This window comes from Schistocerca piceifrons, chromosome 6, assembly GCF_021461385.2.
Source record: "Schistocerca piceifrons isolate TAMUIC-IGC-003096 chromosome 6, iqSchPice1.1, whole genome shotgun sequence".
Lineage (NCBI taxonomy): Eukaryota > Metazoa > Arthropoda > Insecta > Orthoptera > Acrididae > Schistocerca > Schistocerca piceifrons.
Window position 1 is genome coordinate 366,948,744 of NC_060143.1, and position 26,337 is coordinate 366,975,080.

The 26,337-nt window shown below is 43.2% G+C and overlaps 1 protein-coding gene across 5 annotated transcripts in view; it reads left to right on the forward strand.

The window, feature by feature from the left end:
- LOC124802628 (ATP-dependent RNA helicase TDRD9) overlaps positions 1–26,337 on the forward strand; it is a 263,497-nt gene that overhangs the window by 63,802 nt on the left and 173,358 nt on the right. For all 5 annotated transcript variants that reach the window (XM_047263517.1, XM_047263522.1, XM_047263521.1 and 2 more), the window contains exons 11-12: positions 13,971–14,133; positions 24,594–24,721. In XM_047263517.1, the coding sequence (XP_047119473.1) occupies positions 13,971–14,133; positions 24,594–24,721 (291 nt within the window). The remainder of the gene's footprint in view (positions 1–13,970; positions 14,134–24,593; positions 24,722–26,337) is intronic.

Here is a 26,337-nt window from a genome sequence, read left to right on the forward strand (position 1 = left end):
GTATACACATACATCTATTTTTATTTTACCACAGAGAGATAAATATGCAAAATAGGGAAATGACAAAAGGCATTAGTAACATATTTTGTTTAATATATCTAATATTATATTAAAGCCCTATTTATATATGATATACGGTTGTATGTTGCTTAAAAGAACTATGGTTAACCAAGTTTAATACATCCTGAAAGTAAACACATAACAGAATTAGTTCACAGACAGTACCCAAATGAAAGATCACACTATATGGGTGACACTGATTGCAACATTGAAATAAATGCAGTATTATATGCAGCTGGTTTAACAAAAAGTTGCATGTGTTGACAGAAAATTGCCATTTTTGTCAGAGGAGATATGAACATAATCTACAGTTTTGCAATGCAGGTCCCACACCAGTAAAGGTTTAGTCACATATTGTTCATTTATCTGTGGTCTGATTATATTGGATAACATCTTGTTGTTTATCTGTGGTCTGATTATCTTGGTTAACATATACAATTAATCTTTCACTCTGCAGTGAACCATGCACTATTTTGAAACTCCCTGACAGATTGATCTGTATGATTTATCAGGTATTTACACTGGAATAATTAACCTGAAACTTGTGTTTTGTGGGCATTGCTGTGGATAGAGTTAAACCATTTGTTACATACAGGGTGACAGTTATTGTACTATGTGATATAAAATCATCATAACTTCTGAACGGTTTGCGTTAGGCTGTTCAAACTGCATGGTTGGCTGCAGGGCATGTTAGGAACTATACTCTATTCATCATAAAAATAAACCTGATGTAAAGAAACACAAACACAATGATTGGTCAGCAACCGTAGCTCTCATACTCTGGTGTTGTTCCACTCTTCCATTTTGGAAACATCCCCCAGGCTGCGGCTAAGCCATGTCTCTGCAGTATCCTTTCTTCCAGGAGTGCTAATTCTGTAAGGTTCGCAGGAGAGCTTCTGTGGAGTTTGGAAGGTAGGAGACGAAGTACTGGCGGAAGTAAAGCAGCGAGGACAGGGTGTGAGTTGTGCTTGGGTAGGTCAGATGGTAGAGCACTTGCCTGCGAAAGGCAAAGGTCCCGAGTTCGAGTCTTGGTCCGGCACACAGTTTTAATTGACTTTCTCAGGATAGTTTACATCTATCTTCAACAGTCTTCCAGTTCATTTGCCTTAGCATCTCTGTGACATTCTCCCATGGATTAAATAAACCTGTGACCATTCATGCTGCCCTTCTCTGAATATGTTCAATATCCCCTGTTAGTCCTATTTGGTTTGTGTTCCACACACTCGAGCAATATTCTGGGACAGGTTGCACAAGTGATTTTTAAGCAGTCTCCCATGTAGATTGATTGCACTTCTCCACTATTCTACCAATAAACCCAAGTCCACCACATGCTTTACCCGTGACTGAACCTATGCGATCATTCCATTTCGTACCTCTACAGTGTGTTACATTCAGGTATTTGTATGAGTTGGCTGATTCCAATGGTGACTCATTCATATTATAGTCATAGGATACATTTTTTCAGTTTGTGAAGCGCACAGTTTTACGTTTATGGACATTATCAAGTTGCCAATCTCTGCACCATGTTGAAATCTTATCATGATCTGACTGACTTTCAGACAATACTTCATTATAGATAACTGCTTCATCTGCAAAAAGCCTGATTTTTTTTTTATTAGTATTGTTCACAAGACCATTAATATACACCATGAATAGCAAGGGTCCCAACACACTTTCCTGAGGCATACTCGAAATTACTTCTACATCAGATAGCGACTCCCCATCCAAGATAACATGCTATGTCCTCACTACCAAAAAGTCCTCAATCCAGTCACAAATTTCACTTGATACCTTGTACTTTTGACAATAAGTATACATGCGGTACTGAATCAAATGCTTTTCGGAAATCAAGAAATACTGAATCTACCTGATTGCTTTGATCCAAAGCTTTCAGCATGTCATGTGAGAAAAGTGAGAGTTGGGTTTCACGTGATCGATGTTTTCGAAATCCATGCTGGTTGGCATTGAGGAGATCATTCTGTTGAAGATATCTCATTATTTTTGACCTCAGAGTCTACAACAAATCAGTGTCAAGGATATTGGATGGTAGTTTTGCAAATCACTTATACTATCCTTATTGTAGACAAGTGTGACCTATGGCTTTTTCCAAGAACTGGGCACAGTTTTTTGTTTGAGGATATTGGATGGTAGTTTTGCGAATCACTTATACTATCCTTATTGTAGACAAGTGTGACCTATGGCTTTTTCCAAGAACTGGGCACAGTTTTTTGTTTGAGGGATCTACAACAGACTATAGTTAGAAGAGGTGCTAACTCATCTGCAAATTCAATATATAATCTGACAGGGATTCCTTGGGGCCAGGACCTCTGTTCAGTTTTAATGATTTTGTCTGTTTCTCGACACAACTGACACTAATACTTATTCATCTTTTTAGTGGTATGAGGATTTTAGTCAAGCAATTCTCCTGGGTTTTCCTTTCTGAAGGAGCATTTGAAAAAGGAGTTAACCATTTCAGCTTTTGCTTTCCTACCCTTGAGATGAAGATGAATTTTCAAATGCTCCTCCAAAAAGGAAAACCCAGGAGAATTGCTTGACTAAACTCCTCATACCACTAAAAAGATGAATAAGTATTAGTGTCAGTTGTGTCGAGAAACAGACAACGGGACCTGAAATTGAGGGTTGTTGTTGTTGTTGTTGTGGTCTTCAGTCCTGAGTGTGTTGGGACCCTTGCTATTCATGGTGTATATTAATGGTCTTGTGAACAAGATGAAGATAAAATGGGAGATATAATACTGCGTGAAGAGTTTGACAGAGCACTGAAAGACCTGAGTCGAAACAAGGCCCCCGGAGTAGACAACATTCCATTGGAACTACTGACGGCCTTGGGAGAGCCAGTCCTGACAAAACTCTACCATCTGGTGAGCAAGATGTATGAAACAGGCGAAATACCCTCAGACTTCAAGAAGAATATAATAATTCCAATCCCAAAGAAAGCAGGTGTTGACAGATGTGAAAATTACCGAACTATCAGTTTAATAAGTCACAGCTGCAAAATACTAACACACATTCTTTACAGATGAATGGAAAAACTAGTAGAAGCCAACCTCGGGGAAGATCAGTTTGGATTCCATAGAAACACTGGAACACGTGAGACAGTACTGACCTTACGACTTATCTTAGAAGAAAGATTAAGGAAAGGCAAACCTACGTTTCTAGCGTTTGTGGACTTAGAGAGAGCTTTTGACAGTGTTGACTGGAATACTCTCTTTCAAATTCTAAAGGTGGCAGGGGTAAAATACAGGGAGCGAAAGGCTATTTACAATTTGTACAGAAACCAGATGGCAGTTATAAGAGTCGAGGGACATGAAAGGGAAGCAGTGGTTGGGAAGGGAGTAAGCCAGGGTTGTAGCCTCTCCCCGATGTTGTTCAATCTGTATATTGAGCAAGCGGTAAAGGGAACAAAAGAAAAATTCGGAGTAGGTATTAAAACTCATGGAGAAGAAATAAAAACTTTGAGGTTCGCCGATGATATTGTAATTCTGTCAGAGACAGCAAAGGACTTGGAAGAACAGTTGAATGGAATGGACAGTGTCTTGAAAGGAGGATATAAGATGAACATCAACAAAAGCAAAACAAGGATAATGGAATGTAGTCTAATTAAGTCGGGTGATGCTGAGGGAATTAGATTAGGAAATGAGACACTTAAAGTAGTAAAGGAGTTTTGCTATTTGGGGAGCAAAATAACTGATGATGGTCGAAGTAGAGAGGATATAAAATGTAGGCTGGCAATGGCAAGGAAAGCGTTTCTGAAGAAGAGAAATTTGTTAACATCGAGTATAGATTTAAGTGTCAGGAAGTCGTTTCTGAAAGTATTTGTATGGAGTGTAGCCATGTATGGAAGTGAAACATGGACGATAAATAGTTTGGACAAGAAGAGAATAGAAGCTTTCGAAATGTGGTGCTACAGAAGAATGCTGAAGATTAGATGGGTAGATCACATAACTAATGAGGAAGTATTGAATAGGATTGGGGAGAAGAGAAGTTTGTGGCACAACTTGACCAGAAGAAGGGATCGGTTGGTAGGACATGTTCTGAGGCGTCAAGGGATCACCAATTTAGTATTGGAGGGCAGCGTGGAGGGTAAAAATCGTAGAGGGAGACCAAGAGATGAATACACTAAGCAGATTCAGAAGGATGTAGGTTGCAGTAGGTACTGGGAGATGAAAAAGCTTGCACAGGATAGAGTAGCATGGAGAGCTGCATCAAACCAGTCTCAGGACTGAAGACCACAACAACAACAACCCTCAATTTCAGGTCCCGTTGTCTGTTTCTCGACACAACTGACACTAATACTTATTCATCTTTTTAGTGGTATGAGGAGTTTAGTCAAGCAATTCTCCTGGGTTTTCCTTTTTGAAGGAGCATTTGAAAATGGAGTTAACCATTTCAGCTTTTGCTTTGGTACCCTCAATTTCAGGTCCCGTCTCATTCACTAGGGACTGGCCACTAACTTTGGTGCCACTAACAGCTTTTACATATGACCAGAATTTCTGTTGGTTCTGTGAAAGATCACTTGACAGTATTCTTCTACAGCAGTCATTGAAGGCATCACCCATCGCTCTCTTAACATCCAAACATGTTTCATTCAGCATCTCTATGTCTACAGACCTACACTTTGTTTTACACCTGTTATGCAGTAATCTCAGTTTCTTTAGAAGTTTCCTTACAGACACTGTATACCATTGATGAGATCTTTGTGATTTGGACCGAGGATGAGGACACTCTTTGCTTTACCCGATCATCCTCAACCCAACAAGCCACCTTTATCGTTGTTGGCCTCCACCTCAAAGATGGCTACACCACTACCTCTGTCCGTATCAAACCTACCTAATACTAGCAATACCTCCACTTCGATGACTGTCAACCGTTCCATACCAAAAAGTCCTTTCCACACATCTTGGCCACCCATGGTCCTTGCATCTGCAGTGACAAGTAGTCCCCCTCCAAATATACTAAGGGTTTCACTGAGGTTCTCACAGACCAAAATTACCCTCTCAACCTTGTACAGAAACAGACCTCCTATGCCTTGTCTCTCCAGTTGCCTACCACCTTCCACATTCCCACCGTCCGGCCACAAAGGAGCACACCCACCATCTAGTCCAGTCACAGGCATCAACTATCCCACCAAAGGTAGGGCTATCTGTGAAAGCAGTTATCTAGTCTACAAAATAATCTGCAACCAATGTGCTGCTTCCTATGTGGACATTAACTAAAACTAAACTTCCCCCACACAGGCCATGAAGGCCAAACGGTACCGACCGGCCACCGTGTTATCCTCAGCCCATAGGCATCACTGGATGCGGATGTGGAGGGGCATGTGGTCAGCACACCGCTCTCCCAGCCATATGTCAGTTGTCAAGACCGGAGCCGCTACTTCTCAATCAAGTAGCTCCTCAGTTTGCCTTACTAAGGCTGAGTGCAGCCCACTTGCCAACAGTGCCCGGCAGACCGGATGGTCACCCATCCAAGTGCTAGCCCAGCCCGACAGCGCTTAACTTTGGTGATCATACGGGAACCGGTGTTACCACTCCCACTGCGGCAAGGCCATTGGCCCTGTGTGGACATGACACAACAAAATGTGCCCAATGGACAACAGGATCACCCAGTTGCTGAGCATGCTGCTAAACACAACGCACTTCACTACAGTGACTGCCTCACAGCCTACACCATCTGGATCCTCCCTACCAACACCAGCTTTGATTAAGTGCGCAGGTGGGAACTCTCCCTGTGATTGAGTCCATGCATAATACTGTGACCGATAGGTGTGCAGATGGCAGGGCATGCATGGGCAGTATAGTAGTGGTGGGGACTGCAGGCAGGCACTGGAGGGCAAATGCCAAGCACTGGAGCCCCCTGCGGGTTCGGAGGTAAGAATAGGCCCGCGGTATTCCTGCCTGTCGTAAGAGGCGACTAAAAGGAGTCTCAACTGTTTCGGCCTTTAATGTGATGGTCCCCTAAGGGGACACCTTACATGGTGCATCTTAAATCCATCTTGGCCTAAGATCTGGCACACATGATTTTTCATGGAGTTGGACTTACATCGCGCTTCCGGCCACATCCACTGCAGTGTGTTCCGGGTTGCATACATTCCCTCCAATGTGCACTTCCATCTTTGCCCTCGTGATGTACATGGATATTTCGACACCCGACATCCAGCACAGTAGCCAGTCCATTGTGGTGGGGTCGTCATGTGCCCTCTTGGTGGTAGCCCCCTGACTACACAGGGATCGCACTGCTGATGCCTGAGCTGCTACCTCCCCACGCATGCCGAGGAGTAGATGCCTATCCCTCTGGGGCATTGGGACTCCCGGCAAAGGCCATCCTGCCAGGTGGTCTTTGCTGCGGCTGGGTGGCGCCCGTGGGGAGAGCCCCTGGTCGGAGTGGGTGGCATCAGGACGGATGACCCACAATGAAGCGTGGTACATCATCTCTCACTGGTGGGCCTCCACCAGCAGTCTCTAAGCGATCGAGGTCTAACCTCAACGGGAAGAAATTTGATCAGAGATCGTTTCCCTCCCTGGCCACTCCATGGGAGGAATGTATGGCTAAAGAAGGCAGTGGAGAATATTCCCCCCGGTACCTCGTGTGTACGCGGGTTGATGGGGAATCATTTATGTCGACCAAGCCCCAGTTTCTTGTGGAGCATTTAGAGGACAAGTTCAGGGAGGTGGAGGGCTTGTCCAAAATGCGCTCTGGTTCTGTGCTCATCAAAACTGCATCCTCTGCCCAGTCACAGATGTTGCTCAATTGTGACAAGTTGGGGGATGTTTCAGTTAGCATCACGACACATAAGAGTCTCAACATGGTCCAGGGTATTATATTCCACAGGGATCTTCTTCTGCAGTCCGACGATGAATTACGCGCCAACCTCGAACGACGAGGTCTTCACTTCGTCCGGCGCGTCCATCGGGGTCCGAGGGATAATCAGGTAGCCACCGGTGCCTTCATCTTGGCCTTCGAGGGTGATGTCTTACCCGAAAAGGTTAAGGTGATTGTTTACCGTTGTGATGTGAAGCCATATATCCCTCCTCCCATGCGGTGTTTTAAGTGCTGGAAGTTCGGGCACACGTCATCTCGCTGTACTTCCAGCATCACGTGTCGAGATTGTGGCCGTCCTTCCCATCCCGATACTCCATGTGCCCCGCCTCCTATCTGTGTTAACTGCGGAGAACACCATTCCCCCTGCTCACCGGACTGTAGGATCTTCCAGAAAGAAAGGAAGATAATGGAATATAAGACCCTGGACAGCCTGACCTACACTGAGGCAAGGAGGAAATATGAGCAGCTACATCCTGTGCAAATGACATCCACCTATGCCGCTGCTGCAACACCGGTACAATCCTCTCCCGTGTCGTCACGTACTATTGCCTCTCAGCTATGTCAGAATGAACTGGCCCCCTTGGTTGTGGGGGGCACTTCACTCCCTGTTGCTCCTGCTCCATCTACTTCACACCATCGGGGACATCAGTTCCCCTTCCCAGCCAGAGAAGCGTAAGACTTCTTCGGCTTCTCTCACCAGGAAGGGGTCCCTTGGGGACCTCCTTTTGCAAGTTCCGACCAGTTTAAAAGTGGACACCCGCAAATGGCTCAAGCAACCACCGGTCGGTGGTCGTAGGGCCTCACGGTCATCGTCCGTCCCTGAGACTGAACCAGGGAAGCCCTCACAGCCTGCACCACCAAAGGCACAAAGAGAGACACAGACAAAGAAAAAGGTTCGTAAAAATCACGACAGTGCGGTGGCACCCGTCCCACTGCTTCCTACAACCTCTGCGTCTGAGGACGAGGTGGAGATTCTGGCGTCCGCTGAGGACCTCGATCTCACCGGTCCCTCAGACACCATTGATAGCACTAGTACTGGTGCTCCATCGGAGGCAGCAGGTGACCCAGTGGCGTAATCTGCCTTCCCAGTCCCGTCATGCCTTTCTCAGCCATGGACAATACCATCCTCCAGTGGAACTGCAGCGGTTTCTTCCACCATCTAGCTGAGCTCCGCCAACTTATCAGCCTTCACCCTTTCTTCTGCATTGCTCTTCAGGAAACTTGGTTTCCTGCAATGCGAACCCCCGCCCTCCGTGGCTATCTGGGTTATTATAAGAACCGGGCAGCTTATGAAAGGGTGTCTGGTGGCGTCTGCATATATGTCCTTAACTCTCTTCATAGCGAGTCTGTCACTCTACAAACAGCTTTAGAGGCTGTCCCTGTTCGGGTGTGGATGCCACAGGCTGTTACTGTCTGCAGTCTTTACCTTCCACCGGCTGGTGATGTCGCGCAGCATGTCCTGGCTGCGCTGATAGCCCAATTGCCGCCACCTTTCTTGTTACTGGGCGACTTCAACGCCCATAACCCTCTGTGGGGTGGGTCAGTGGTAACAGGTCGAGGCGCCAGCGTTGAGCATTTATTGGCGCAGTTCGATCTCTCGATTTTGAATGATGGTGCCTTCACACACTTCAGTGTGGCGCATGGCACATACTCCGCCATTGACCTTTCGATCTGTAGCCCTAGCCTCTTACCATCTGTCCAATGGAGTGTGCATGACGACCTGTGTGGTAGTGACCATTTTTCGATCTTTCTGTCACTGCCATGGCGTCACTCTTCTGGGTGCCCCAGCAGATGGGCTATGAATAAGGCTGACTGGGACTTGTTCTTCTCCACTGCCGCTATTGAGCCTCTCTCTAATGATGACATTGATGCGGTGGTTCAATCGGTCACCACCGGCATCGTTACTGCCGCCGAATTTGCCATTCCCCGTTCTTCTGGGTCCCCTCGGCGGCGGACTGTGCCTTGGTGGTCGCCTGAGATCACTGAAGCGATTAAAGATCGCCGGCGGGTGCTCCAGCGTCACAAGTGACATCCCTCCATAGACCACCTTATCGCCTTCAAACGGCTGCGTGCGCGAGCCCGCCTCCTTATCCGCCAAGGCAAGCAGGAGTGCTGGGAGCGGTATGTGTCCACCATTGGCCTCCATGTCACTCCATCGCAGGTCTGGGCCAAGATTCGACGCGTCTACGGCTATCGGACCCCTGTCAGCGTCCCTGCGCTCTCACTGAATGGAGCAGTTTGTACTGACTCCGACGTCATTGCAAACTGCTTGGCAGAGCATTTTGCTATGAGTTCCGCTTCTGCGAATTACCCCGTGGCCTTCCACTCCATTAAAGAGCGGATGGAACGTTGGAGCGTTTCGTTTCGCACCACCCATCCAGAATCGTACAATGTTCAATTCAGTGAGTGGGAATTTTGCAGTGCCCTAGCCGCTTGCCCTGATACCGCTCCTGGGCCAGATGGCATCCACTGTCAGATGCTGAAATACCTTTCAGTGGACTGCCAGCGACGACTCCTCGACCTTTACAATCGTATTTGGGTCGGGGGGTGAGTTTCCGTCGCAATGGCGGGAAAGTATTGTTATCCCCATTCTGAAACCTGGGAAGAACCCTTTGGACGTGGACAGCTACCGTCCCATTAGCCTCACCAACGTTCTTTGCAAGTTGCTTGAACGGAAGGTGAGCCGGCGGTTGAACTGGGTACTGGAGTCACAGGGCCTTCTGGCTCCATCTCAGGGTGGGTTCCGTAAAGGCCGCTCCGCTGCCGACAATCTGGTGAGCCTGGAGTCGGCCATCCGTACTGCCTTTGCCCGCCGTCAGCACCTGGTTGCTGTCTTTTTCGACATGCGGAAGGCGTACTATACGACATGGCGTCATCACATCCTTTCTACGCTTCATGGATGGGGTCTTCGGGGCCCTCTGCCGATCTTTATCAGAAATTTTCTGTCGTATCGTACCTTCCGCATGCAAGTCGTGGCCTCCCATAGTTCCTCCCAAGTCCAGGAGAACGATGTGCCCCAGGGATCTGTTTTAAGTGTCTGCCTGCTTTTAATAGCCATTAACGGGCTCGCTGCGGCAGTGGGGACGTCTGTCTCAGCGTCCCTGTATGCTGACGACTTCTGCCTTTACTACAGCTCTATTGGCATTGCAGCTGCTGACCGTCAGCTACAGGGTGCTACCTGTAAGGCGCAGTCTTGGGCTGTAGCACATGGCTTTCAGTTTTCGGCTGCCAAGACCTGCATTATGCATTTCTGCTGGCGAAGCACTGTTCACCCGGAGCCGCGGCTTTATCTTGATGGCAAAGTTCTTGCTGTGGTTGAGACACACAGGTTTTTGGGTGTAGTTTTTGATGCCCGGTTGACTTGGCTGCCTCATATTTGGCAGCTTAAACAGATGCGTTGGCAGCATCTAAATGCTCTGCGATGCCTGAGCCACACCAGGTGGGGCACCGACCGATCTACTCTCCTACGGCTCTACCAGGCGTTAATCCAGTCTCGTCTGGATTATGGGAGCCTGGCTTATGGCTCAGTATCCCCATCTGTGCTGCGGGTACTGGACCCTATCCTCCACAGTGGGATACGCCTTGCCACTGGTGCCTTCCGGACCAGCCCTGTGGACAGCATACTAGTGGAGGCAGGTGTCCCTCCCCTGCGGTTACGGCGCCAACGTTTGCTGGCCGCTTATGCTGCCCATGTTTTCAGCTTGCCCGGGCATCCTAACTACCGTCTACTTTTCCAACAGTCACACGTCCGTCTGCCAGAACCTCGGCCCAGGGCTGGATGTACGATCGCGGTTTGCGTCAGAGAGCTTCTCTCCGGGCTTGGGGCTTTACCTCTTCTGCCTCCTTTCCGGGCACCTCTGTGTACACCCCCGTGGTGTGTGCCTCGCCCTCGCCTTCAGCTGGAATTGGCACAGGGCCCGAAGGACTCAGTCCCTCCGGAGGCCTTCCGCCGCCGCTTTCTTTCTATCCTTGCAACGTATCAGGGCTCTGACATTGTTTACACTGACGGCTCGATGGTTGCTGGTCGTGTCGGTTATGCGCTCACTCTAGGGGACCATTCCGAACAACGTTCCTTGCCGGATGGCTGCAGCGTTTACACTGCTGAGCTGGTCACCATCTTTCGAGCCCTAGAGTATATCCGCTCCTGCTCAGGTGAGTCCTTCATGATCTGTAGCGATTCCCTGAGCGGCTTACGAGCGCTCGACCAGTGTTTCCCTCGTTCTCGTCTGGTGATGGCTATCCAGGAGTCCCTGCATACTCTTGCCCGTTGCGGCCGCTCTGTGGTCTTAGTGTGGACCCCCGGTCATGTCGGTATCCCGGGCAATGAACATGTTGACCACCTGGCGAAAGAGGCCACCAGTAAACCACCTCTGGAGCTTGGTCTCCCGGTGTCTGATTTGCGGGCAATCTTACACCGAAAAGTTTTCGATATATGGGACACTGAATGGCGCAACCTGCCCATGCACAACAAACTTCGCCGTATCAAGGCGACGATGACTGTGTGGCGGTCGTCCCTTCGGGTCTCCCGCCAGGAGTCTGTTGTCCTCTGCCGGCTGCGCATTGGGCGCACTCGGCTGACACACGGCCACTTCTTGCGCCATGAGGACCCAACTCTGTGTCGCTGCAGCTCCGTTTTATCTGTGGTCCACATTTTATTGGAGTGTCTGCTTTTAGCTGTGCTCAGGCAGACGTTCGCACTGCCTGACATGCTCCCTGCCCTTTTAACAGATGACCCTGCTATGGCTGGCTTAGTTTTGCATTTTATTCGGGCAAGGGGTTTTTATCATTTAATCTGAGTGTTTGTGTTTTCTTTTATTGTCTTGTGTTGATTCTGGCGTTTGGCCTACGATTTTAAACTGAGTTTTTAATGTGTTCTCGGTGGTTGGCTTTTCCTTTTTTATCTCTATGGTCGGCCAAGCACCGTCACACTCTGTGTGGTTTTAATTTGTTTTGTCAGTTCTTTGAGTTTTTCTTGTCCTGTGTCGTCTGTTGTCTCCATTATCTGTTTTTTTTTTACTCTGTATTGGTGTTTTTGAGTTTTGGAACAAGGGACCAATGACCGTTGCTGTCTGGTCACTTAAACCCACAAACCAACCAACCAACCAACCAACTGTCACGACAACTGATATCCAGAACCACAGTTGGCTGTCCTCACCTGAGCTCATGATGGACTGTCTTCAAGAGCACTGAAGTGAGAGCCTTACAGTGCCGCAGAATATTTGGTGGGCGGCGACCTTTTTCTGTCCCCTTACTGCCACCAGCACAGGATGCGGCCGTGGCTCACAGTCCTGCAGCTATGGCTCACTGTCCTGTGACTGTAGCTTACTGACCTGTGGCAGCAGCGACATCATGACTAGCTGACAAAGTGTCAACACTTCTTTTCAGCACACGCTTACTCGCAGCCATTGACAAACACCCTGAGACACTTTCTAACTCTGTAAGCTCAACCTGAAAAATAAATGTTATTGCAGATAACACTGCGCCACTGATCCTTCAGTTGTAAACTGGACCACTCACGCACTCTCTGTGCTCGGCCTCCTGCACACGACAGGACCCCAGCACTCCGGGTCACAGCAGTTTGGAAAGTAGAGCACAGTGCCCAAACTCCATATTGGCTGTTGTAAGTGATGCTATTGGTAATTGATACAGGTGTCTTCGGATCTGGTGTATTACTTTTTGGAAAGTCCTCAGTATGACCTTGCTGAAATTCAGCTAATTGCCTGTCTTGCATTTTACCAGGAACTTGTCATGTTTACAAAGTTTACCAACCTTGTACAATGGTGGGATGTCAGGACTGGGAGAAAACTTGAATGTAGTCCAGTTCATGAGTGCCAACTATGCGGGTGCGCTGGGGCTCGAGCATCCACATACATAATCTTGTGGGTGTACCACACTGATAAAATTTTTAGTTTGGTAAAAACAAAATAAAATAAATATTTCTCACTTGTCTGCATCAGAAAGTAATGAACTCGTAAAACATTGAGATGGAAATTAAAATTACAACTCTGTTCGTTTCAGATGTCTTTGTGCAAAGGCAGCCAAGCACCACACTCCCTGCTGCTTGCGCTCCTCTGGCCAAGTCAAAGGCATTTCCCACAATAACAGTCATATTATACTGTGAATGGAATCCTATCCTTTTGACTTGCTTTCATGTTTCCTCACAACTGACATATTACAATATGCCCATTACATTCGTCAACAATTCTTTTAAAATAGCAGCTTACCAATATTGAGCGTAATAAAGAATAATCTAAGATGCAAGGCAGCTGATTGTTACAGACTACCTCGACAGGTTTTTTAAATTTTTTAAATGTGAAAATGGTATGGTTTAATATTTCAATGAAATTGTTTTCTCATAATGTGGATTGCTATCATTCTGTTTGTTGAGATAATGGCTTGAAGGACGCAGGAGCTGTGCCATTGATATGCACTCACAGAAATTTTGAAAGTTGCCACCCTTGGTCCAGTTGCACCTCAGAATTGAATGAGTCAGAAAATGGTTTTTACTTCTTTCTTCCCCCAAGGAAACAAAGACAAATCATATGAGTTGAACAAGACCAGATACATCAACTATGGGGAATTAGTTCATGATTCCTCTTTAAACATTATTAAATAATGATTTTATTTTATTTTTGGGAATGGCAATTATACGCATCATATTCCATCATTGCTTATCGCAGATTGTGTTGTATCTCGTTAAATGCAGATCTCATTCATATGCCGTAATACACAGAATTATCTCCAGGTTGTTCTCATCTCTAGATCTTTATTTATGAAATTGTATCGGCTCTTGATTAGTGATCTGTCCCATCTTACAGTAGAGCAGTCCACTGATTCAAAGTTTAAATTGTATCTGGATTTCTATTTTGTTTTAACGTTTTACAGTGGTTTCTCTAGAGTCAGGGAAAACTAGTCTTTGCACCAAAATATCTCATTGTTTATATTTTAACTTGTATTCAGTCTGGATGTTATGGACTTGTGCAGCCTGTGTAGATTGAGTAATATGAACTTTTGTTTTATACATTTTGTTTAATGGACAAGTCTTAATTAGTGCCATATTTTTGTTACAGGCAGGTGCACTTTTACCAACTGTGAGTGGTCAATATTCAGATCATGATGGTGATATTACTTTTATGGGACGTGTGATGGCCAGGTTACCTGTAGATGTTTACATTGGCAAACTTATTTTACTTGGACATGTTTTCAGTGTTCTTGGTGACTGTATTATAATGGGTGAGCCGCAACTTTGTAGGATATGTAGAATGTAAGAACTTCGTAAGTAGATTTTGTGTGCTGTTCAGAATATTTTAAATTTCAGCCATGACAGTCTTTCTGTAGGTAATTGATGTGGACTGGTTATGAGTTTTACATTGACAGTTTCTTGTGACAGCAGATGATAATATCTCCATACATTTTCAACATGCTATTCTAAAGTATGTGGTTTCCATAAATTTGTGAACAACTTAGGAAATCATGTATTGTTTCCATCAGACAATAAATAATACCTAAAATAGGAGTACTGCTGGGTAATGGCTAAAGTAGGTTAAAGTGAAGTCCAAGATCAGCCGTGTTAGGAATTTCATGTCACAGACACTTCTCCTGACAAGGTGAATTGCACAGATGCCATTAATCATGTAGATTGGCTCATCACAAATCGACAATTGGCTCCACAGTTATTAGTGAGCAGTGGAAGTGCATGTGCAATGATTGAGACTCTAGCATATACAAAGATATGCTCAAGATAAGGTTGACAAAAGCTCACAACTAACCATAAGATTCAAAGAAAAAGCATTTCATCTGAACTGTTGGAGCAATTTGAGGTCAGCAGAGAGGACCTTCTTCCATGGAACATTACAGGTGACAAAACATGGGTGTGTCACTTTGAGTGGGGAACAAAAAGACAGTACTCCCAACAATTACCAGAAAGAAGAAATTCAGGGCAGCTCCCTCTGCTGACAACGGTACGATGACAATCTTTTGAGGTAGTGATGGTCTCATTCTTGTGGACGTCTCATCAAAAAGGGTTGGTCATTACTTTAGAGGCTTACGTGAAAACTCTAAGCAAACTCAAGAGTCGTTTCTGATTTGTTTGGACTGACAAGAATCGAAGAGAAATCTTGCTCCAACATGATGATGCACATGTGCACAAAAGTCTCAGAACCTGGAAACACACAGCCAAATTGACTTCTACGTTATTGCCTCATCCACCCTACATCCCAGACTTGGCATATTTTCATTTGCTCCGACCACTTAAGGATTCTCTATGTGGGAACATGATTTCTGTGTAATAAGAATGTAATTTGTGCCATGAAAACATGGCTACAAACTCAGGATAATAGCTTTTACTGACAAGGAATACATCCTCTTACACAATCCTGATGTAAGGATGTGGAACGTGATGAAGACTATGTAGAAAATAGTACACCTTAAAGAAATGTTGACTGCTACTGATACAAAATTCTAACTCTTAAGAATAAATATGTCCTGAGAAAAAAATTGTGGGGCATAATGTATTGAAAGACCCTCATATTATGGCTTTTGCCAGTGGATCTCTCTCTACCATAGAAGCAAGAGCCTGGATATGCACAGTGTTTTTGTTCCTTTAATAAGAATAGATGTTTTATTCAAATGTTTTTATTCCAGTCTTTGATCACAATATCAACTCCTTTGATGATGAATGGTGTCAGTCAATAATGACCATCTTAAGATCTACAATGTTGTTGTTGCGGTCTTCAGTCCTGAGACTGGTTTGATGCAGCTCTCCATGCTACTCTATCCTGTGCAAGCTTCTTCATCTCCCAGTACCTACTGCAACCTACATCCTTCTGAATCTGCTTAGTGTATTCATCTCTTGGTCTCCCTCTACGATTTTTACCCTCCACGCTGCCCTCCAATACTAAATTTGTGGTCCCTTGATGCCTCAGAACATGTCCTACCAACCAATCCCTTCTTCTGGTCAAGCTGTGCCACAAACTTCTCTTCTCCCCAATCCTATTCAATACTTCCTCATTAGTTATGTGATCTACCCATCTAATCTTCAGCATTCTTCTGTAGCACCACATTTCGAAAGCTTCTATTCTCTTCTTGTCCAAACTATTTATCGTCCATGTTTCACTTCCATACATGGCTACACTCCATACAAATACTTTCAGAAACGACTTCCTGACACTTAAATCTATACTCGATGTTAACAAATTTCTCTTCTTCAGAAACGCTTTCCTTGCCATTTACAGTCTACATTTTATATCCTCTCCACTTCGACCATCATCAGTTATTTTGTTCCCCAAATAGCAAAACTCCTTTACTATGTTAAGTGTCTCATTTCCTAATCTAATTCCCGCAGCATCACCCGATTTAATTCGACTACATTCCATTATCCTCGTTTTGCTTTTGTTGATGTTCATCTTATATCCTCCTTTCAAGACGCTATCCATTCCATTCAACTGCTGTTCCAAGTCCTTTGCTGTCTCTGACAGAATTACGATGTCATCGGCAAATCTTAAAGTTTTTATTTCTTCTCCATGGATTTTAATACCTACTCCGAATTTTTCTTTTGTTTCTTTTACTGCTTGCTCAATATACAGATTGAATAACATCGGGCAGAGGTTACAACCCTGTCTTACTCCCTACCCAACAACTGCTTCCCTTTCATGTCCCTTGACTCTTATAACTGCCATCTGTTTTCTGTACAAATTGTAAATATCCTTTCGCTCCCTGTATTTTACCCCTGCCACCTTTAGAATTTGAAAGAGAGTGTTCCAGTCAACCTTGTCAAAAGCTTTCTCTAAGTCTACAAATGCTAGAAACGTAGGTTTGCCTTTCATTAATCTTTCTTCTAAGATAAGTCGTAAGGTCAGTATTGCCTCACGTGTTCCAGTATTTCTACGGAATCCAAACTGATCTTTCCCGAGGTCGGCTTCTACCAGTTTTTCCATTTGTCTGTAAAGAATTCGTGTTAGTATTTTGCAGCTGTGGCTTATTAAACTGATTGTTCAGTAATTTTCACATCTTTCAACACCTGCTTTCTTTGGGATTGGAATTATTATATTCTTCTTGAAGTCTAAGGGTATTTCACCTGTCTCATACATCTTGCTCACCAGATGGTAGAGTTTTGTCAGGACTGGCTCTCCCAAGGCCGTCAGTAGTTCCAATGGAATGTTGTCTACTCCGGGGGCCTTGTTTCGACTCAGGTCTTTCAGTGCTCTGTCAAACTCTTCACGCAGTATCGTATCTCCCATTTCATCTTCATCTACATCCTCTTCCATTTCCATAATATTGTCCTCAAGTACATCGCCGTTGTATAGACCCTCTATATACTCCTTCCACCTTTCTGCTTTCCCTTCTTTGCTTGGAACTGGGTTTCCATCCGAGCTCTTGATGTTCATACAAGTGGTTCTCTTATCTCCAAAGGTCTCTTTAATTTTCCTGTAGGCAGTATCTATCTTACCCCTAGTGAGATAAGCCTCTACATCTTTACATTTGTCCTCTAGCCATCCCTGCTTAGCCATTTTACACTTCCTGTCAATCTCATTTTTGAGATGTTTGTATTCCTTTTTGCCTGCTTCATTTACTGCATATTTATATTTTCTCCTTTCATCAATTAAATTCAATATTTCTGCTGTTACCCAAGGATTTCTACTAGCCCTCGTCTTTTTACCTACTTGATCCTCTGCTGCCTTCACTACTTCATCCCTCAAAGCTACCCATTCTTCTTCTACTGTATTTCTTTCCCCCATTCCTGTCAATTGTTCCCTTATGCTCTCCCTGAAACTCTGTACAACCTCTGGTACTTTCAGTTTATCCAGGTACCATCTCCTTAAGTTCCCACCTTTTTGCAGTTTCTTCAGTTTTAATCTACAGCTCATAACCAATAAATTGGGGTCAGAGTCCACATCTGCCCCTGGAAATGTCTTACAATTTAAAATATCTTGCAATTTAAATGTCTTACAATTTAAAATGTCTTACAATTTAAAACCTGGTTCCTAAATCTCTGTCTTACCATTATATAATCTATCTGATACCTTTTAGTATCTCCAGGGTTCTTCCATGTATACAACCTTCTTTCATGATTCTTAAACCAAGTGTTAGCTATGATTATGTTGTGCTCTGTGCAAAATTCTACCAGGCGACTTCCTCCTTCACTTCTTAGCCCCAATCCATATTCACCTACTACGTTTCCTTCTCTCCCTTTTCCTACTACCGAATTCCAGTCACCCATGACTATTAAATTTTCGCCACCCTTCACTATCTGAATAATTTCTTTTATTTCATCATACATTTCTTCAATTTCTTCGTCATCTGCAGAGCTAGTTGGCATATAAACTTGAACTACTGTAGTAGGCGTGGGCTTCGTGTCTATCTTGGCCACAATAATGTGTTCACTATGCTGTTTGTAGTAGCTTGCCCGCATTCCTATTTTCCTATTCATTATTAAACCTACTCCTGCATTACTCCTATTTGACTTTGTGTTTATAACCCTGTAGTCACCTGACCAGAAGTCTTGTTCCTCCTGCCACCGAACTTCACTAATTCCCACTATATCTAACTTTAACCTATCCATTTCCCTTTTTAAATTTTCTAACCTACCTGCCTTATTAAGTGATCTGACATTCCACGCTCCGATCCATAGAATGTCAGTTTTCTTTCTCCTGATAACGACATCCTCTTGAGTAGTCCCCGCCCAGAGATCTGAATGGGGGACTATTTTACCTCCGGAATATTTTACCCAAGAGGACGCAATCATCATTTATCCATACAGTAAAGCTGCATGCCCTCGGGAAAAATTATGGCCGTAGTTTCCCCTTGCTTTCAGCCGTTCGCAGTACCAGCACAGCAAGGCTGTTTTGGTTATTGTTACAAGGCCAGATCAGTCAATCATCCAGACCGTTGCCCTTGCAACTACTGAAAAGGCTGCTGCCCCTCTTCGGGAGCCACACGTTTGTCTGGCCTCTCAACAGATACCTCTCCGTTGTGGTTGCACCTACAGTACGGCTATCTGTATCACTGAGGCACGCAAGCCTCCCCACCAACGGCAAGGTCCTACAATATAAAAATATATATCTACTGGGCAGTCTGTCTTTCAACACAATACAGCATTATATATCACACTATACTATCATACAACCAGGGAACTCTACAGATAAAATACGGTAAAGTGTACCTGTTCTACACCATGTACTAATGTGATACGGCTGTAATGGCATCATCGAAACATATAAATATACTCAACACAGCATCGTCACAGAGATCTAAAATATGGTATAAAATAGGCCACATCTTCCACACAGTCATTTTGCAACTGGCTACTGAGGTGCAGTAGCTACCAAAAATCTGTTTGCCTGCACCCTTCATAGATGTCGCTATTGTGGGCTTCGATGTAGTCATCATTTACGTAAGAAACATAATCTGATAAAAACACATTAGGTAAAATACATGTAGCAGACTTTTAAATATTGATAACTACTATAGAAACCAATTTTGATACAGTAAAAGACGAGTACAGTTACCCATATAAAATTTTTAAAAGGAAATATACAAAGACAATAGATCTGACACTTTTGTGGCAAATTTATGGTCAAAAATAAAATATACGTAATACATTGCCTGTAGCAAACTATAAATTACCTGTGAAAGATAAAATGTCTATATGACAAAATAACTGAAGAAAAGACAGGTCAATGATCAGTGCTGTCTGTTGGGTCACCAGCCAGGATGTTACATAGGCACACAGCGATTGTGAGAACTTCACCACTAGAGGGCTTTTCATACATCGTGATTTGTCTCCCACAGAAAATGTTTATACAACATATTAACAGTCAATAAATAAAATTATATAGTCTGGCCGTACATTCCATGACTAGGTAGGATATAATCAGTTACAGGATTAGGTTTTCCACTTCAGTCTGGCTTACAACAGAGTCAAAAGGCTCTGTAAACTGAAGCAGAAAATCAGTACTGAGGTAATGACTATTAGATTCAATAAGCTGTGTCTTGCAGTAGGTGTCACACCGAACTGTGTGAAAGTGAACATTAAACAGCGGTCAGCCATCGCCTTGTCAATTAAAGCCAAAAGTGAGATAAACTAGATTAGGGCTCAACTATGTGAATCGTATGAACATAAAGACTTGCTAAGTAAAGAAGCTTTTGATTTGCATTTGCAATTAAGTAACGAACTGCCTAGTACTCAGTTTCAATTTGTTTGGCAAGAATTTTCTAATAATGTTGAAAGAACAGAAAAGAGGCATAACAAAAAGTTAGGCGTACTGCTAAAGTGTGCTGTGCTGAGTATATTTATATGTTTTGATGATGCCATTACGGCCATATCACATTAGGACATGGTGTAGAACAGGTACGCTTTACCGTATTTTATCTGTACATTTCCCTGGTTGTATGATAGTATATTGTGATATGTAATGCTGTATTGTGTTGAAAGACAGACAGCCCAGAAGATATATATTTTTATATTGTAGATCTGAAGATGTCATTATTGACTGAAATTGATATTGTGATCAAAGACTGGAATAAAAAACATTTGACGGTGTTGGATCACTGTTCATATTCGGGACTATGTCGTAGCTGGTGAAAATAGATGTTTTACTACAGTTGTTGTTCTGTTTTGTAAATCATTCTACAGTATATGATCAGGGCTAGCTACTATTTACCATTATTGTTATATTGTTTCTGTTTGGCACAAGGACACAGGATGGGAAGGAATTGCTTACTACTTGTCATATTTACTCTAAGCCAGAGGTCTTCAAACTATGGCCCTTGGACTGCTAATGGCCTCTGAAGGGATTTTATCCGGCCCATGCTTGAGCAAAAGTGTATTAAAAATAGCATAATTTCTTTCGCTCGTTTAACTGTATGAAGCCGCTAGGAGTATCTTGTTCATAAATGACAGAGGTGCCACCAGGAACATCCTGCATGCAGCTGACTTTAACTCCCTGCCTCTGTTTAGTGTGTTGTTTTTCTTTCTTTCAAATACATATGAAATATGTCTATTGCTACTAAAAAGAGAAAAGTGGGTGGTGAGTGAAGTATCTTTAATACAATATGGACCGTGAAACACACTGAAGAGCAAAAGAAACCGATATAGGCATACGTATTCAAATGTAGAGATATGTTAACAGGCAGAAGACAGCGCTGCGGTTAACAATCGGATATAAGACGAGAAAGTGTCTGGCACAGTTGTTAGATCGTTTACTTCTGCTACAATGACAGGTTATCAAGATTTAAGTGAGTTTGAATGTGGTGTTATAATCGGGTCACGAGCTATGGGACACAGCATCTCTGAGGTAGCAATGAAATGAGGATTTTCCTGTACAACAATTTCATAAGTGTACCGTGAATATCAGGAATCCAGTAAAACATCAAATCTCTGACATTGCTGTGGCCAGAAAAAGATCCTGCAAGAGCGAGACCAACGATGACTGAGGAGAATCGTTCAACGTGACAGAAGTCCAACCCTTGCGCAAATTGCAGCAGATTTCAATGCTGGGCCATCAGGTAGTGTCAGCGTGTGAACTATTCAATGAAACATCATCGATATGGGCTTTCGGAGCTGAAGGCCCACTCGTGTACCCATGATGACTGCACGACACAAAGCCTTACACCTCGCCTCGGCCCATCAAGACCGACATTGGTCTGTTGATGACTGGAAACATGTTTTCTGGTCGGATGAGCCTTGTTACAAACTGTATCAAGTGGATGGACCTATACGGGTATGGAGACAACCTGATGAATCCATAGACCCTGCATGTCAGCAGGGAACTGTTCAAGCTAGTGGAGGCTCTATAATGGTGTGGGGCATGTGCGATTGGAGTGATATGGGACCCCTGATACATCTAGATATGACTCTTGCAGGTGACAGTTACATAAACATTCTGTCTGATCATGTGCATCCATTCATGTCCATTGTGCATTCGGATGGACTTGGGCAATTCCAGGAGGAACACCCTACACATTCAGAATTGCTACAGAATCGCTCCAGGAGCACTCATCTGTGTTTAAACACTTCTGTTGGCCACCAAACTCCCCAGACATGAACATTATTGAGCATATGTGGGATGTCTTGCGACATGCTGTTCAGAAGAGCTCTCCAGCCCTTCGTACTTTAATGGATTTATGGACGGCCTCGCAGGATTCACTGCGTCAATTCCCCCCAGCACTACTTCAGACATTAGACAAGTGCATGCCACGTTATATTGCAACGCTTCTTCATGCTTGCGGGAGCTCTACACAAAATTAGGTAGGTGTACCAGTTTTGTGGCTCTTCAGTGTATTTTGTTATGGAGAACGACAACGAACTAATGTGTGTTATCTGCAACAAAAGTTATTGCTGTTCTTAAGGGGTACAATACTAATTGCAACTACAAAAAAGACATGGTGCATAGTTAGATAAAGAGGTGCATTAATTTAATGACAGCTGACGAACTGTTTCCTGAAAATACTGAACAATGTATAGCAGCCATTCTGTCAGAAAATACTGTGGCATGCGGAGTTGAAGACATTGCATTTAATTTATCCAGACGGTTGCAAGAAAAGGCATCTAAGTTTGCTTGGTGCTGTAGTCCTGGACAAATCTAGAGACATCTGATACTGCTCAAATCATCTTGTTTTTAGGGGTTTTAACACAGACTTCAAGGTTACTGAGGAACTAGCAGATCTGATTTCCTTGCAGGTGCAGATGGGGAAAGAAAAGTGTGTGGCAAATATGCAGGTTTTGCTGAAAAATTAAATTCATAATGTGAAGCCAGTAGTGTTACCAGAACCTTGAAAATACACAGTGATATTTATCACGGAGCACTTTGTGCAAAGTCAGTGGATATAGCCTATATGATGAAGCATGTATTTTTTCTTGTCTATTTCATTCAATGCCAATTCAAATATTTCCTTGAAGAGATGGAATATTTGTCAAGTGATCTCTTATACCACAAGGCAGTTACATTAACTTGTGTTAAAATTTTGCCACTCTTCTTTTATTTGAGAATGGACTTTAAATATTTCTGAATCAGAAAAACAACCCTTTGGAAGGCCTGTTGGACAAAGAGTTGCTATGGAAACTACCTTTTGCATTTGACATTGCTCTTCCGTTTCTATGAAATTAATAAAAAATTTCAAGAGGATCACTGTGTCATTTGTGATCTTTACAAACACATTACATCTGTTAGACCAAAACTAAAACTTTTTGAACAGGACGTCTGACAGAAAATTTTTGTGCACTTCTCCAAGTGACAGTCGTGAAAGGTGAACATGTTTCAAGATTTGCACTTTTGTTTGCAATGGAATTGCTTTGTGGTATGAAGAAAGTGTTCTGTTCCAGGTTCCTGGATTTAGATGCTTATTCCATGGAGATCCCAATTTTCCAGAACCCCTTTTTCTGCAATGTGGAAGATGCTCAGGTAGCAGTGCAAATGAAACTCGTAGATCTGTAGGTTTATAACACCACAAAAGACAAGTTTAAAGAAGGCAGTTCTTCAGTTCCTTCCTGAAGAAAACTACCCTAAGATCAAAGACTTTGCCCAAGGTTTGTCATCTGTATTTGGCACTACCTACGGCCAGGAACAAACTTTTTTTTTCTGAAATTTACAAAATATAAACACAAAAGTAACGGTACTGGCAAACATTTACGGACTATTTTAGGCATAAACAGACTAAGTTAGAGCTGTAGTATGAGAAAATTTTGGATTCAAAAAACAAATTTCATATCTCTCACTAACCAAACTAAGAAGTGATAAAGTGTATCTGAGGTTTCCACTGAATATTGTGTTTGCTTTACACAACAATAAATTTCTTTATAATTTTCATCTCAAATTTCTGAAAAAAATATGTTGTCTGGTCCACAATGAGATTCACAACTTGATATGTGGCCCTTGTGCTGTAGTAATTTGGAGACCCTTGCTCTAAGCCCTCTCTCTTGTTTTAAGATAAAATTAGTTTTGCTATAATGAATTCTTCACTTATCCTGCTTTCAGCTGGATATCTCCTTCAGTACTCTGTAAGGACATAATTTGTTAACCGAGAGAGAATACAAAAGTGTGTTAGTAGTTTTCAGGAAGTCAAATTGCTTTTCTTTTGGAGAATATATCTGCAATACGGAAAGGCTAGAGTGCTGCTAGACACGTAGAGGAAGCATTGAGTCACAGACAGGCATTGTGAAAAAGAATGCTAGAAATAGTTCAGATTTCAGACAAAGTCCTTCTTCTGAAGTAGAAAACTCGCATAACCACAACTGACATAGACATGACCACTGTCACCGAGTACTAAGGCCTAGAGACAATGGTCAAGTGGTTTTTTGTGTGTGTGCGTGTGTGTGTGTGTGTGTGTGTGTGTGTGTGTGTGTGTGTGTGTGTGTGTGTGTTCCACTTCTGGAGGAGGACTTTATCCAAAAGCTGAAATATTCTTAGCATCCTTTAGCACTGTCCCTTTATTTGACTCAATCCCTCCTTGCTGTGGTGGTAGCATACTGTCCTTTCCATATTGGCATCTTTCCATTGTGGACTTTACATTCTTTGTAGCAATGAAAATGCTTAAATTGATTTTCTGAATAAAGATGATAAATTGGCAGGTCACAGAGTAATGCTGTGTGTTAATAGAAAGCTGTAAGTACTATATTATTTGGACTTTACCTCATGGTCTGCAAAAATGATAGTTACAAGTAACTTTAAATTATGTTCTTTTCTTTAATTATTTAGGTGCGGCTATGTCAGTGCGGAGTATGTTTAGCACTCCCTTCCGAGAGCGAATGGCAGCATACCACTCGAAACTGACATGGGCAGATAGCTCATGTTCTGACTGTATTGCATTTCTTAATGCTTACAAGGTAAGGATTATTCATAAAGAGGCAAAAGCAGTGTTCAAATTTCACTGTGTCCATAACATTTTTTAAGCTGTTTGCATCTCTTGATTATGAAAACTGACAGACATTTAGAATTCTCTGCTAAATTTGGCTGGTTGTAGATTTCCAAAATTGGGTTCCTAAGTGGAAGTGTGGTGATATCCTCCAGCCTCCTAACACCCCTTCTGCTTTGGCTGCTGTGGGAAATACTACTGTGCTAAATAGTGAGACAGTATATATTAGATGTTGTTATGCTAAATAAGTCTACAGACTCCTTCAGCATCAAGTTTATTAAAGATCCAAGGGATAAATCTTTCTTGGTGCAGAACACTTGATACCACACAGCCTCTGGGACACTGCATGCACTCTGGGTCCACAAATCTTAACCAAAAGGTGTGATGTGCTGCAAAATTTTATTTCCAATTTTAATTTTGCACCTCGGAAAGACTGTGTATGTTGTTCCCAAACATTTTTACCCTGGATAGCAGGGAGTTTTTTGAAATAGAGTAGTCTCGGCATAGTAAGAAGTACTTTAAAGGTGATGCTGATCATTGAAGTGGGTTTACTGCTATAATTGAAACTTATGTGTGAGGGATATTAATAAATAGATCAAACTTTTGAAACAGCTCACCAACCGCTAGAGTGAGCTTACTGCTGTTGAAGATCTCTTAGAAGTAAATTTTGACGTTAGATTACTTTTCACTGTGCTCCATTTTACATATTTATTTCTAGGTGGAGCCATACAAATGTGCATATGTGGAAAATATCTGACAAATATCATTATTATCAATTTAATGAAAGAATAATTTGTGAAACTTTGTAGCAGAATACGGAAAGACAAATACGAGGGTGGTTTGAAAAGTTCTCGGAATCACCATGAGAGATGAGTGCTAGCGCAGCGAGTTGTTCATGTGATATTTATTGGACTGTTGCCTGTAAATACATGCCATGTCAGTGCTCTTGGAAGAGAGCTGTGGCAGTGATGTGACTCTGTTGTTGTTCCCGCTTAACGATTTGCGAAGATGGAAAAAATCGAGATTCAAGCAGTGATTAAGTACTTCGTGAAGAAAGGTATGAAAGCAAAGGACATTCATGTGAATTTCCAGAATACACTGGGGTATCTGCTCCTCCATAGTCAACTGTTGCGAAGAGGACAAATGAATTTAAATTTGGTTGGGAGAGCTTAGATGATCTGTGCAGTGGTCGGCCAAGATGTGTCACTATTCTAGAAATCATTGCAAAGTGAAAAAAATGGTCATGGAGGATTGCCAGTTGAAAGTGCATGAAATTGATCATGCTTGCCAGGTGTCATCTGAAATGGTGTATTACATTTTAATTGAAGAATCAGAAATGAAAAAATTATCTGCGATATGGGTGCCATGACTCCTGATGTGTGCCTGCACACATGTGCCATCGCCATGGCAAAATTACACGAAGTAAGGTATGAATTGTTGCCACACTCTCCTTATTCACCTGATATGGCTCTGTCAGACTTCCATCTCTTCCCAAAACTGAAAATCTTTCTTGGTGGATGAAGATTCACTTCAAACGAAGATTGGATACCCGGAATTGGCAACTATTTTGCAGGCCTGGAGGAGACT